This window comes from Gavialis gangeticus, unplaced genomic scaffold (genome assembly GCF_001723915.1).
Source record: "Gavialis gangeticus isolate Ggan-Ray unplaced genomic scaffold, GavGan_comp1, whole genome shotgun sequence".
NCBI classification, from domain to species: domain Eukaryota; kingdom Metazoa; phylum Chordata; order Crocodylia; family Gavialidae; genus Gavialis; species Gavialis gangeticus.
In genome coordinates, this window is record NW_017728998.1 from 6,705,013 (window position 1) to 6,718,238 (window position 13,226).

Here is a 13,226-nt window from a genome sequence, read left to right on the forward strand (position 1 = left end):
ACACACACACACACACACACACACACACACACACAGAGCTTGCGATTTTCTGCCCCTAGATTCATCTGCCCATTGAGGTTGTAGCAGATGAGCTGGTGGCCAGGCTGTGCCCCACACATCAGGGCTAAGCATCATGCTGCAGCATTCAGGGATGTGCAGGACGTGTACCCACGTGTTTCTGTGGCGCTCTCCCTGCTGCACCCTCTGGTTATGTCTCTTCTTGGGCCATTAAGTAAGGAACGATGCAGTGGATCAGAACATGCACAAGCTGCATTTCTGCCTGCCCTGTGGAAGATGTGTCCACCCTTCCTAACAACCCTCTCAAACTCAACCACGCAGCCCAACAGCTTCATCCAACACGGGATACTGCTGTATTGAAGACTAAACTCTTGGCTGAGATCCGTGAGTACCAGTCGGTATCTCTAGCCAAAGCTAAACCTAACGTTTGGCAATGTGAAGCCTCTTGTTCGTTCCCTCTCACTCCTGGTCAAGTAAAAAGAGAGCACTGCAGACATAACCTGGAATCAGATCACACTGCACTCCTTTGGTTGAGTCCATAACCCAGATTCGGAGGTGTTAGTAAGTAAAATTGAAGTATCCACATCCCTTCTGCATCCAACAAGGTTCTTCAGTCGCAGGCGTGGGCAGAATTTTACCCCACTTCACTATGCCTAAATACTGGAACTAAGGATGGGATTTGGACCTGTAGTTATGAATTCTGCTTAAAGGTCTAGAAACCCATTGTGATCGTATAGTCGGAGCCATGCATCACGCAGGTTAGCGGGGTTCCCTGACTCTATTCGTGTCAGGTCCAACTGCTCTGGTTCAACGAGAGCATGTCTTAGAATAATTATTTGGTCTGGTTTCCACAACAGCAGGCCGCATCCAACCCACTGGAAGTTATTCCTACAACTGATTACACTCACTGCTGAAAATTGCTGCTTGCTTTCTACTTTAATTTGTCCCATTTCAGCTTTCAGCTTTATCTTGTTACACCCCTGTCGGCTAGAACTAAGACTTATCATCAAATTCCTATTGCCTGCTTTGGTGCTTATAGACTGCAACCACATTACCCCTTAACTTTCTCTTGGCTGAAAAAAAAGAATGACTACTTTTAGCTTTTCCGCATGCAGCACATTTTCCAATCGGTTAACACATTGAAGACCCTAGAGTCCTACCAACTCTGTAGTACTAAGAGAAGCCAAATTTGGGGTTTGTAAAAGTAGCAGTAGAATGGTTTTATAGTCGCTTCTGATCATAAATATACTTCAAAAGGTCTCATTTGAATAACTTCAGAAACCTCAGTTAATTCTTGCAAGTCTTCACCCTTCCTGGTTGCAGCTAGAATCAGAAGTGGGGAAACGCTTTGAGACCGCCTATTTTTGTGCAACCTCCAGCAGCATTTTGCAGACAAAAGAGGTGAAGTGGTGTGACCACCCCTGTTGCCCCCAAGTCTTCCCCAGAAAAGAAAGGGAACCATTCAGTCAGAATGCTGCAACTCCTGGTTGGGTCACATAGCACCCACCACAAGTTCCTTCTGAAGTTGCCTACACCATAAAAGGTAACACAAAATAAATTGCACTGTTACCCATAAGCTTCTCTGGGTTACATAATGAACTTCACTTTAAAAAAAAAATACAGGTTTGAGTTCTGCTAAGCAAACTAAATGCAGTGAGCTTAAGGCAAGCATTTTGTTTAGCCATTTGTTTCCCAATAGGAAACTGTTAGGAAATTTCTGCAGCACTTTTAGGGCTAAAAGTACAATTATTTGGTGCGTGAGTCATTACTGCCCTCTACCGGAGAGACTCAGAACTACTCGGTAGTACCCTTTAGGCTCTTTCCCACCAACAGCAAATAAAAGAGGCTCCATTACATGGAGGGGTAAAGCCCAAGGGTTTGGACCAAGGGGCTGTGCATCCTATTCTTACTATCACCATAAAGGTCCATAGTGGCAACGGCATGCAAAGGCTGAGGTGGCAAGAATTTAAAAGCCAGGAAACAGATACCATCCCCATTGAATAGACACTCCAGATGTTTGGCAGCTGGAATATGAAAACCAACCTGGTCATAGCATCAGAGCCTTGCTCATGAGAAAAGTGCCAGGAAATTTGTAATGATCAGAAATGGTTAGGCCATCGTGTTTTCTTTCCCAGAGCAACCATCACGGCTCTAGTGACATGTTAATCATTATTATCCCATTGAAACACTGGGGGAATATTGACTCACTTGGAAGCACCATCACCACTCCTTCAGCACTCTGGATTTCCCAGGAAGGCCTCAGGAGGATAAAGGGCAGACTCAGACAAACCGTGCTCACCATCCGCCCCAAGGAAATGGAAGAGGCCGTGATGCCGCGTTGTGAACTCTGAAGAGAAGGTTTAAGTCTATTCAGGCTCCCCCTCCCCCTGCCTCAACAAATACAAATCATTATGCATTTTTGCTTTCAATAATTTCCTGGCAGAGCCTTGAAACATTTTGCACGGATGAATTCACAACTGATAAATTGCAAATTTGACAGCAGACCTTGGCAACCAGCAGAAGATCCTTAGTGGATTAGCTGAGACGGGGAGGAAATACCCTTCCCACCACAACGCTGCAACGAAATGCAGAATCAGCATTACCAAAATGCATGCTCCCAGCATGGCATTTGACCTGGAATGTTTCTTCAGTGCTTTCACGGTACTGTTTTTTCACTGACTACACAGAAAGCACTGAATTTTCAAAAATGGTTTGAGATTTTCTAAAAATAAAGCCATTTTAGTTTCCCAAAAACACGTCTTCTTGAAAACTCACTCACTAGAATAGCTACTCCAATAGGACCCTTCAGCCTGCACTGAAAATTTTCCACCAAAAATTTGCAAATATGGGTTTTAGCTGCCTTAATATGGAGTTTTTGTTTTTGAAAATCTGGGCCTTAAATGTGCTTTCAAGCCTCTCTCTCACATCTACAATGAAAACCTGTTTGAAGACCAGTAAATGATTACAACACTTCAATCTGATGCATTGGACAATCTGCTGCAGAGAGAAAGCAAGCTCCCAAAGGTCGTGTGCACCCTTTTTGTTCAGAAACAAAGCGAGCGAGTTCATGGAGAAAATTAAACCTGTGGTTATGTGCTAATATCAGAACATTGCCACATGCCTTTTGTTAACTTCCTTGAGTAACACCTTGCACATGATTGAGGGCTTTCAGCAATAACTGCATGTGTAATATCCTTAGTGAAAAATTAAATTTAATAAAATTAAATCCCAGCTGAACTTGGATCTCACATGAGTGATTGCAACACTTGTTTGGGTTGGGTTTTTTTGTCTGAGATTAATCACTATCAGCACTCAAAAGAAAAAAAAGAAAAGAACATTAACATTTGATTACAGACAATGCCTCCTCTCTCATCTCAAATCAAGAGGGAGCTTTATAAGGGGGCCAAGAGTTCAGGACCCAATGAAAAATAAAAGGTTAACAGGTAGCGGCACAGTGACTCTTCATTTTTGCAAAGCGGTGTTTGCAAGTCAACCATTTCCTCTTTGGCAATGCTACATCGCACACTCTTTTCACTCGAGACAAAGTCACATGCACTGCTCAAACTATACCAAATTCTTATTTTACTGCTTTTTTAACAACCGAGTTAAAATAATGTTTTTTTTGATTGGGCCAAGGGGAGACAAGGAACTCCCGCCCACTGTGCGCACATCTCAAAAGAAAAAGCAAGCCGGTTCAAGGGTGGGCTTAACCTTTCAACCTTGCCCAGCACTGTATTAAGGACAGCTACATTACGTCCTTCAGGGTGTAGGGTACACGGAGCAGACATGCCACACACCACTACAGTCCTCTCTAGCACGATCGGGATGCAGGGTAGATATGACCTTTGTGTCTTGCACTAACACCCAGAGCCCTACAGTGCAGAGGACACAAACCATTTATACCAGTGTGCAATGGTGTCCAAAGTGGACAGATGACCAGCTCTCCCAAGGAGCTGCCACCAGTGATTGTTATTATGGTGACCCACAATCTGCAAGTCTCCCCAGATCCCTATTAAAAGAACTGCCCAGGGTTTGGCAAGTCAAAATATTAGTTCACCAGTTTTGTTTTAAATCATCTTCACTTGTTAGCAAACAGCATGGAAGCACCAAAGTGAAGGTAACATTTGCTTCACACATCTATGCCCGCAGTTTAGGGATAGATACAAGTTTATTTAAAACTCTGGATTTTCAATTAACTGTGCCTGTGCAGACTGTAAAGGTGAAATTTTCAGTGCATTTGAAAAGAGAAGATCCATAGGGGAGATGAAACCAGATAGGGCATTGCACTGTGCTCCTTTGGACATTATGTCAACACTTACTGTTGTTCACTCCCATGGGAAACTGCTTTATCGCACCTTTGCATCAAGTAGCCCATCTGGGGTGTCAAGACCTGGACAAGCCAATCCTAATATCTGTTACATGCAGGAAAACGTTGACAAGCAGCTTCCATTTAAGAAAGACCCATGCTATTGGCTCTTGTTAACTGTATATTAGCCAAGGGGCATGGCTTCCATCCCACCAGGCCCTCACTCAGAAATGCATTGGCTGTAATGCATCTACTGCTTCCCAAAAAGTTCTTAAGCAACACTATTCACAGTTTCTACTGATGAACAAACACTGACATCCAAATCACAGCCCTTTACAGTTAACTCGTTAAGAAGCAGCATGCAGAGAGCTGGCCATTTGCTGATTTACCATACAGATTTGGAAACCCACGATTGGCAATAAATCCTCCGTTTTTTAACCCGTTAGAAAGCATAGTTGTGATTGCATTGTTTTTTTCAAAAAGAGAAAAAGAAATGCTAAAGGTGAAGCCACAAATGTCATTTATCTTGTCAGCCATACTGACTGAGAAATGCAGGTCACAAAACCAGGTAATAAATAGCTCTGAATAAAAGCAACCAAGTGTTTGGGGAGGTTTTTTTCCAAAGCTGGTTGCTCCGAAGTTTGGGTTCTCCAAGTTCAAATAAGTGCAGCTTACCAGGAATGCTATTGCATAACTCAATGTAGATATGGAGTGAATACCAGAAACACATATTTAATGCCTATTCATTTAAAAACAATTCTGCTGTTATTGAAGCACTGTGCACTGACTATATAAAGATGCTTCAGTAACTAGGCATTTCTCCAAAAACAAGGCTTTTCCCAAAGCACCTTAGGCAATGAAGGACAACAGCCCAAAATATATAAAATACATATCTGTAAGTCTGCGGGCTGGATGGATTACACCCAAGAGTCTTAAAAGAGCTGGCAGACATCATAGCATGCCCTATGGCCAAGATATCTGAAGGCTCGTGGCACTTGTGTGATGTACCGGAGGACTGGAAAAGAGCTAACGTTGTCCCAATCTTCAAGAAAGGGAAGAAAGAAGATCCAGGGAATTACAAACCTATCAGTCTGATGTCCATCCCTGGAAAGATCTTGGAGGAAATCATCAAGGGATCCATCTGCAACAGGCTAATGGAAGGCAACTTACTGAATGCCAACCAACATGGTTTTATTACTAGAAGGTCTTGCCTGATCAACTTCATCTCCTTCTATGACTAGGTGACACATTGCCTGGACAAGGGAGACAAGGTTGATGTCATTTATCTAGACTTCAAGAAGGCTTCTGACTTGGTGTCCCATGATGTCCTCACAAGCAAGCTGGGGAACTGCGGGCTCGACCATCTCATGGTCCAATGGCTGGGGAACTGGCTCCGGGGTTGGACCTAAAGGGTACTAGCTGATGGGAACAAATCAATGGGGCCACACTCAAGGTTACCAGAGGAGTCCCCCAAGGCTCAGTGCTTGGGCCAATACTCTTCAATATCTTCATTAATGACCTGGATTTGGGTGTCAGATGCAGACTAGTAAAGTTTGTGGATGACGCTAAACTATGGAGGAAGGCAGTCACGCTGGAGACAGGCTGGGGATACAGGCCAAACTGGACACACTTGCAAAGTGGGTGGACCTAAACCTGATGGCCTTCAGCATAGAGAAATGCAGGGTACTTCACTTTGGGAGAAAAAAACAGAATCATACTTATATATAGGCTTGGTGGTGCTACGTTTGCTAGCACCATGACCAAAAGGGACTTGGGGGTCTTGACTGACCACAAGATGAACACGAGCCCCCAGTGCGATGCCATGGCCAGCAGAGCAAACCAAACTCTGGTGGGCATCCACTGATGCATCTTGAGCAAAACCAGGGACATCACCCTGCTGCTTTACTCGGCCTTAGCAAGGCTGCAGCTGGAGTACCGAGTCCAGTTTTAGGTCCCCCACTTCAGGAAGGATGTGGATAAGCTTGAGAGAGTCTACACAAGAGCCACTTGCATGATCAAAGGCCCAAGAGAGCAAGCCTTACGAGGAGAGGCTGAGGGACATGGGACTCTTGAGAGCCTGGTGAAGAGAAGGCTCAGGGGGTCTTGGTGGCTGCCCATAAGTATATAAGAGGGTGCATCAGGATCTGGGAGAACAGCTGTTCACCAGCGCTCCCTAAGGGATAACTAGGCCTAACGGGCACAAATTTCTACTCAATACAAGGAATTCAGTATCAATACAAGGAAAAACTTCTTTATAGTCCAAGCGTCCAAGGTGTGGAACAGAGTCCCCCCAGGGGTGGTGCAAGCACCAACTCTGGACTCATTCAAAAGGCGTTTGGAGGTTTTTATCTTGCTGGGATCATCTGATCCCTGCACACTTCCTGCCTCTGGCAGGGGGGCTGGACTCGATCTCACAAGGTCCCTTCCAGCCCCTAATGTCTATGAAATGTATAAATTTAAAGCGCATTTTCCAAAGTAGGTATACACAAGTTCTGTTTTATAAAGCACAACAAATGAAAACTGAGATTAGGCCATATTTATATTGATGTTGTGCTACTTTCTCTAAATTTGAGGTCAGAGGGGGATGGAATGGTGGAAAGTGGTTACAAAGCCTATGACTTATTTTAAAAACAAAGTGATTAGGGCATTGGCTCTAGAAATGAATGAAGTCATAAGAATGCTGACAATTTACAAGGACGCACATGGCAACATTTTTTTTCTTTTATAGCCAACATGTTTTTATAACTCAAAGATGCATATAAAATGGAACGGCTGCATGGAATCTCAGGACTTGCGGCTGAGAGACCAGATGTTCAGAAGTGTTTGACAGTTACCACTGTTTTCTCAATAGCTATGAGCATGGAGGTGATCTAATTCTGGCTGTAGCCATGCCACAAACATGCAAGGCCAAGACTTCTAGAATAGCTGGTGCACCGCTGTACATAAGTTGCTCATGTTGCCCTGCTCTGGCCTATTCCATTAACAATTAAAAGCATAAAACCATTTGTTTGCCTGCAGCTACAACAAAACATGCAAATCTCAGTAATGGTTTCTGGAGTGTCTGGTAGTTTGGATAACTGGAGATGTTCAATATTAGACATTTTTGCAAGCCTTGCAGGTGGCTAAATGGGAGGTGACTGTGTACAACTGAGTCACTAAAAGAGCCATGGCTACCTGGATAAGACCACTACTTGCGGCTGTTGGGAGCAGACATTAAATACTTTAGTCTCTTGCCCCTCGTTGTAACATTCTTTTGCACAATCAGCTCTACCACTGTGAAAATGTATTACTGGTCTGACAAACCTAGATGTTAGTTGTAATAAATTGGGACTTTAATAATAAGCATTATAGCAAGGTAGAGGATAATTATTTGATGTCACAGAGAGGTTGCAAAATTTGGCTTCATTCTGATTTGCAGCGATTACTACTGAATTCTAAAAATTTAAACAATTGCTATCCTTTGCCCAGCTCTTGTCACTACAGCTCCAGAAGTCTACTTGATGGCAAACTGAAGCAGCAAACTCATCAGCAGGCTATCCAATAGCTCTAAGCTCTGTGGCAGTCTATCTAGCAAGGAGGCAGGAGCCTGGGCACTCCAGCAATAACACAAACTGTTCAGGGAGGAAAAAAATGCAAGGTTTTGATAGAAAGTGACACAGTTTCTGGTGGAATGTCTATGAAAACAAACTGTCTTCACCACACGTTTCAATTTTGACAAACCTTTGCTGGAATTTAGGGATGAACTCAAATGAATATCCATGTTAACTTGCATCCAAAGCACTCATCATGCACATGATGTATATGAAGATCAGAAGATACCGCCCCCATTTCTGGCTTCAGGAGATACCCACTACCAAAGAAACACCACACAGAAATAGCTGACAGCTCAAGATGCAAAGTGCAGACCAGCCAAATGCAGACCTTCAGGTAGGGCGAACATATTGGTTCACATCCCTACTACTGTGGAAAATGTTATAGAATAGACGTTACTTGCTTTTATATAATCTAAAATAAGATTCTCTTCTAATGACACTGAATCATTTGACTAACAAGTGATTTGTAAAACACCTGCAGCTAATGGATGAAACATTTAGTATTTGAAATGTCTTTTTTTACGTAAAAAAAGGTACAGTATTGCTGGAGATCCACAGGACTGAATTCTTTTCAACTTCCTCTCCAACTCAAGATCAGTTCTCTCAGCTGAAATCTCAAATCACAGCTCTATCAACTCAGCAAGTGTTAACAGTTCTTAAAGCTGAAATTGGAAATTTAGTGCCCTCATAGATCTCAGAGCCTGATAGCTATCAGTGAAAAAATTATTCACTCCTTTGGATTGGGCCCTAGGAGATATTCTGAATGATGCAACTGTAACTAACTACTCCTACGCTGCCTCTGAAGCAGATGCTGAAGGCATCCCTCAAAGTCAAGCTGCCATTTAATTATTGCTCTTTTATGGAGAAAACTCATAAGCTACCACACAAAAACACCAGATCTCACGTTAAGGCCTAAGCTCTCAACATGCAGACCAGCAACCCTACCTATCCCAGAGAAAGTAAAAAGAATGTCCTGGGAATTTGTTGGAATGTAAGCATCTAAGGTTTATAAATAAAATGCAGATTTTCTTTCTTCTTTTTTTTTTCCCCCCATGATTTGACAGAATTGGTCTGATGCTACCTTAAAAAAAATGAAAAAAAAAAAAAGAATCAATGCTTCCAACTGGATTTTAAATGTGCTTCTGTCACCATCATGTCACTGTGTGTCATAACCCCAAGGAGGAAGGAGGCAGCACTGAAGTCTCAAAATAGGGCTTACAAGCTTCAGAGCCAGTCAGGATCTTTTTCTCCCTCCCCCCCCCATTTTGTTGACAAAGTTTAATAGAAATTTTCTGGCCAAAATCAGAGAAAGATGCATCTGCAAACCAAAAATGCATCTGCTCTGGAACCAATTTTAAGCATTCACCAGGCATATGGAAGAACTAGCTTTGAGTTTCTAAGATACCTGAATAACACCAGGGACTTGAAGGTAGATCTACCATACCCAAGGCCAGTGATTTATCACAGGACTACACAACCAGCTTCTTTTTGATCAAGTGAATATTTACACAGAATGGAACATCTGAAACTGAGAGACCCAGTCCCTGCTGTTGCTCCTGCAGAACAGGAGCTGGACCTGGGTTTTCCACATCCTGGAGAACTGCTCATAACTACAAGGTTACTGGCTGTTTTGGGGTAAAAAGGATTTCTCCACAAAAACCTGATAAAAGTCCATTTCATCTCCATGTGGAACAGGAAAAACGTTTGAATCTTCAACATTTTGCAGGACAGAAAAACAATTTCCTGCAACTATACTCTGCAAAGTGCTAAATGTCACAGTGCATGAGTGTTGCATTGCATTTTCCAAATCGCCATGTGTAATTTTAGACTGGAGTTCCCAAAGTTGAAATTTATCCTCATGATCAAGCAAACATACACACAACTTTAAACCAACTTTGTGACTTTTATTGATGGGCGACAACTTTATACTCCTAGATATCACTAAACTGTGTACAATTAGGAACTCAACATTATAGGAGAGCAGACAGCAAAATTAAACAAAGCAGACTTAAAGAAATATCTTCATTATTTTGCCCATTTTTTTTAAATCTCATGTACACAGAAGCATAAATGCAGTTTGAAATCTCTTAATAGCAATAAAGTTACAATCACCCATCTATATAGACTAACATCTTAACTCCAAATATTTGATCTGCAATGTGTACTTAAGCAGTTTCATCGCACAATTATTAAAATGTGTTTTCCTATTAGGAACCAGCAACTCTGCATTTGGTACTTTTATACATTGTTTTGAAGCACACAGGACCATTTCCTCCTGATACTCCCTGGCTCATGTTACCATTTATCAAAAACTATTGGGGAAGCAAAGGGTGCTTTAAGTAAAGATAAAACTTATTTTCACAGAAATCTACAAGTTTTGTTGCTGGTGCAGGGTTTTCTTCTACTACGCAATTAGAAGGTGGGAATCGAATTCAAATCCCCTTTTTTATCTTAGGATTCAGCCTTAATTCAATTATTTTGTGTGATTCACGAGACTGAGTCTTTCAACCAAATGACTTCATTCTATAAAGTCAAACGTCAACACACAAGCTATGTTGTGCACAAACCCCAAGGTAGTTTCCTTTTTCACTTTATCCCATAGTTGCAAGGGGAAAAAAAAGGATTCACTCAAAAGAGCATTTACAGGAGGAAAAAAGTTAGTGATAGTTGGCGTTCTACAAAGCAGGTATCTTGCACACGCAGCATAGAGAGGGAAGTTTCACAGCAGGTCAACTCGGCGATAGTACAGGAGGTAGGCTGTGCGTTCAGCAGACGGCTTCACCACCTGGTACTGATTTATCACTTTAACGGCCTGGTCATCAATGCGTAACCAGCCATTAAGACCAATTTGGAAGACATCTGTAGTGTAATGGCCACCAGTTGCGCTGTTTCCATGATGATACACAACTGCAAAACAAAGAATGCAGGATTTAACTTCCCACTAGAAAATCCATGTCTGAATGCAAGCACTGACTGACACAGAAACTCTGAGTCATCGAGCTGTTCAATACCAAATACTAAAGTCAACCTTCCTCCATATCTTATCATAAAACCTCCAGTCTTTACATACAAAGAGAAGACATCATGCAGCACTGCAAAGCCAGAATGCTTTGTTCAAAATACTTCTCTTATAAACATAATAACGACACTATGAAAAGAAACCATTTTTGGTTTTGCTTTAAGTCCAGTTCTAACCTGAAGACTATTCCTATAAAAAGAGCTCTGTGGAAGTTTCACATTTCAGTTCTCAATAGTTTCCTTATCAAATGTGCTCAGTGCACAGCTCTGTTCTGTTAACTGCCACTCCAGCCATTTCAACACGGTGCCACTGATACTATGCTCATGTGCAGCAAGCGTTCTGAGAAGCAGGTCAAGTTCTCTGTGCACAAACCATTTTGTTCTCACAAAGCACTGGTGCCCTTGATTCTTTACTGAAGTCGCACAGATGCAAGTGTCTGAATATTAGCATGCAATTAAAATAATGTTCAAAAGGAAACAAAACTGTGCTCATTCTATAAACTGTGACGGGCTCTGTAGTGTTAAAATAAACAAAGTAAAAATGTATGTCCTTTGTGTCATTAAAGTGTATTCCTAAATAGAGAGAGCCATTTTTATAGTCAACTCTTTAAGAAGAAAACTGCATGTTAAGTAGTGATTTGGTTTGCACTTCTATGAGAGCAAATATATGTTAGTATACTTTAAGTGAGGCAAACCAGCTAGGCTTTGCCTGCTGCCTTTAAACTTGGGTGTATTTCAAAAGTTCTTAAAATGGATACTATCACAAATTTTCCTGAGATACAAGCGTATATATTATTGTCCTTCAGCAGAAAAATCTCTGGTGATAATTTTATAAAGAAATGATTTAATTCTAAAACATCAAATTTTAATATGTAAAAATTCATCTCATTAGTTAACATTGTTCACATGAAAAGTGCTGGAAAGGCAACACTGCAGACTGAAATTCATAGACATTAGGGCTGGAAGGGACCTTGAAGATCATCAAGTCCAGCCCCCTGCCCTAGGGGCCAGAAGTCAGCTAGGGTCAAAGGATCCCAGCAAGATAAACATCCAACCATCTCTTGAAAGAGTCCAGAGTAGGTGCCTGCACCACTTTTGGAGGCAGTCTATTCCAGGCCTTACAGGCTCAGACAGGAAAGACATTTTTCCTTATGTCCAGCCTAAAATGGTCACAGAGGAGTTTATGACCCAACAGTTTTGCCTTGGGGTGCTCTGGTGAACAGATGCTCCCCCAGATCCTGATGCACACACCTTACATACTTAGAAGCTGCCACCAGCTCCCCCCTGAGCCTGCGCTTTTCCAAGCTGAAGAGCCCCATGGCTCTCAGCCTCTCATCATAAGGCCTGTTCTCTTGCCCTCTGATCATGCGCGTAGCTCTCCTCTGCACTCTCCGAAGCTTCTCCACATCCTTCTTGAATTGTGGAGCCCAGAATCGGATGCAGTACTCCAGCTGTGCCCTCACCAAGGCCAAGTACAGCAGGAAGATAACATGCTGGGATTTACCCGCAAAGCATCTATGGATGCAAGCCAGAGTTTTGTTTGCTTTACCAGAAATGTTGCACACCCTTTTACAGCAATGAAAGGTACTGCTAATTAAACCATTTCAACTCATGCTCTGCACCCCAGAGGTGACAGATTTGTTTTGCTGAAGTATTTCTTGCTCTGTGCTTCGAGAGGTACAATGCCCACCACCCCCCATAACCCAATTAGTCCCAGAACTAGATCCAAATCCTAAAATTACATAAGGCCGCTAGAAATGGAACAGAACAGGTGACTTAGTGAGAAGCTCCAGCCCCCAGCCACCCATCTGGCTGGGGCAAGTGCAAATCTTGTTTAACATTAAAATGCTCCTTCTGAATGTTTAAAACTTTTTCCAATCCTTACTACTGAAGAAATTTACAATTAAATAGCCTAATTTTTTTTTTTTTAAGTAATAAGCATTTAACAGCACAAGCAGAAAAGAACATCCTTATTGTGCTTGTATATGAATACAACTTTTCCCCAGAACTCACAATATAGTCAAAAAATAAAAACAACACACTATGCACTGAATTTATACTTTGATATAGGAGCATTCAAAATAATGCAACAGAATCAACATCAAAGCCACATTTTATAAGACTTTTCACAAGTTGACCTGTATGTATGAAATATGCTATGCACAGCTTTGTTCAAATTGTAGACATGCTTTTGGCCATGTAAGATTTATTTACTAGTGAAGCTGCATGTTACCAGTGACAATTAGTCAACAGTTATATCTTACAATTTGCATCACCCCATTGCTTAAACA

The 13,226-nt window shown here is 41.9% G+C and overlaps 1 protein-coding gene across 1 annotated transcript in view; it reads right to left on the reverse strand.

Annotated features, from left to right (window-relative positions):
* Positions 1-9,800: 9,800 nt before the first annotated feature.
* USP10 (ubiquitin specific peptidase 10) overlaps positions 9,801-13,226 on the reverse strand; it is a 46,560-nt gene continuing 43,134 nt past the window's right edge. The window contains exon 14 of the mRNA XM_019505262.1: positions 9,801-10,824. Within this exon, the coding sequence (XP_019360807.1) occupies positions 10,637-10,824 (188 nt within the window). The 3' untranslated portion in view covers positions 9,801-10,636. The remainder of the gene's footprint in view (positions 10,825-13,226) is intronic.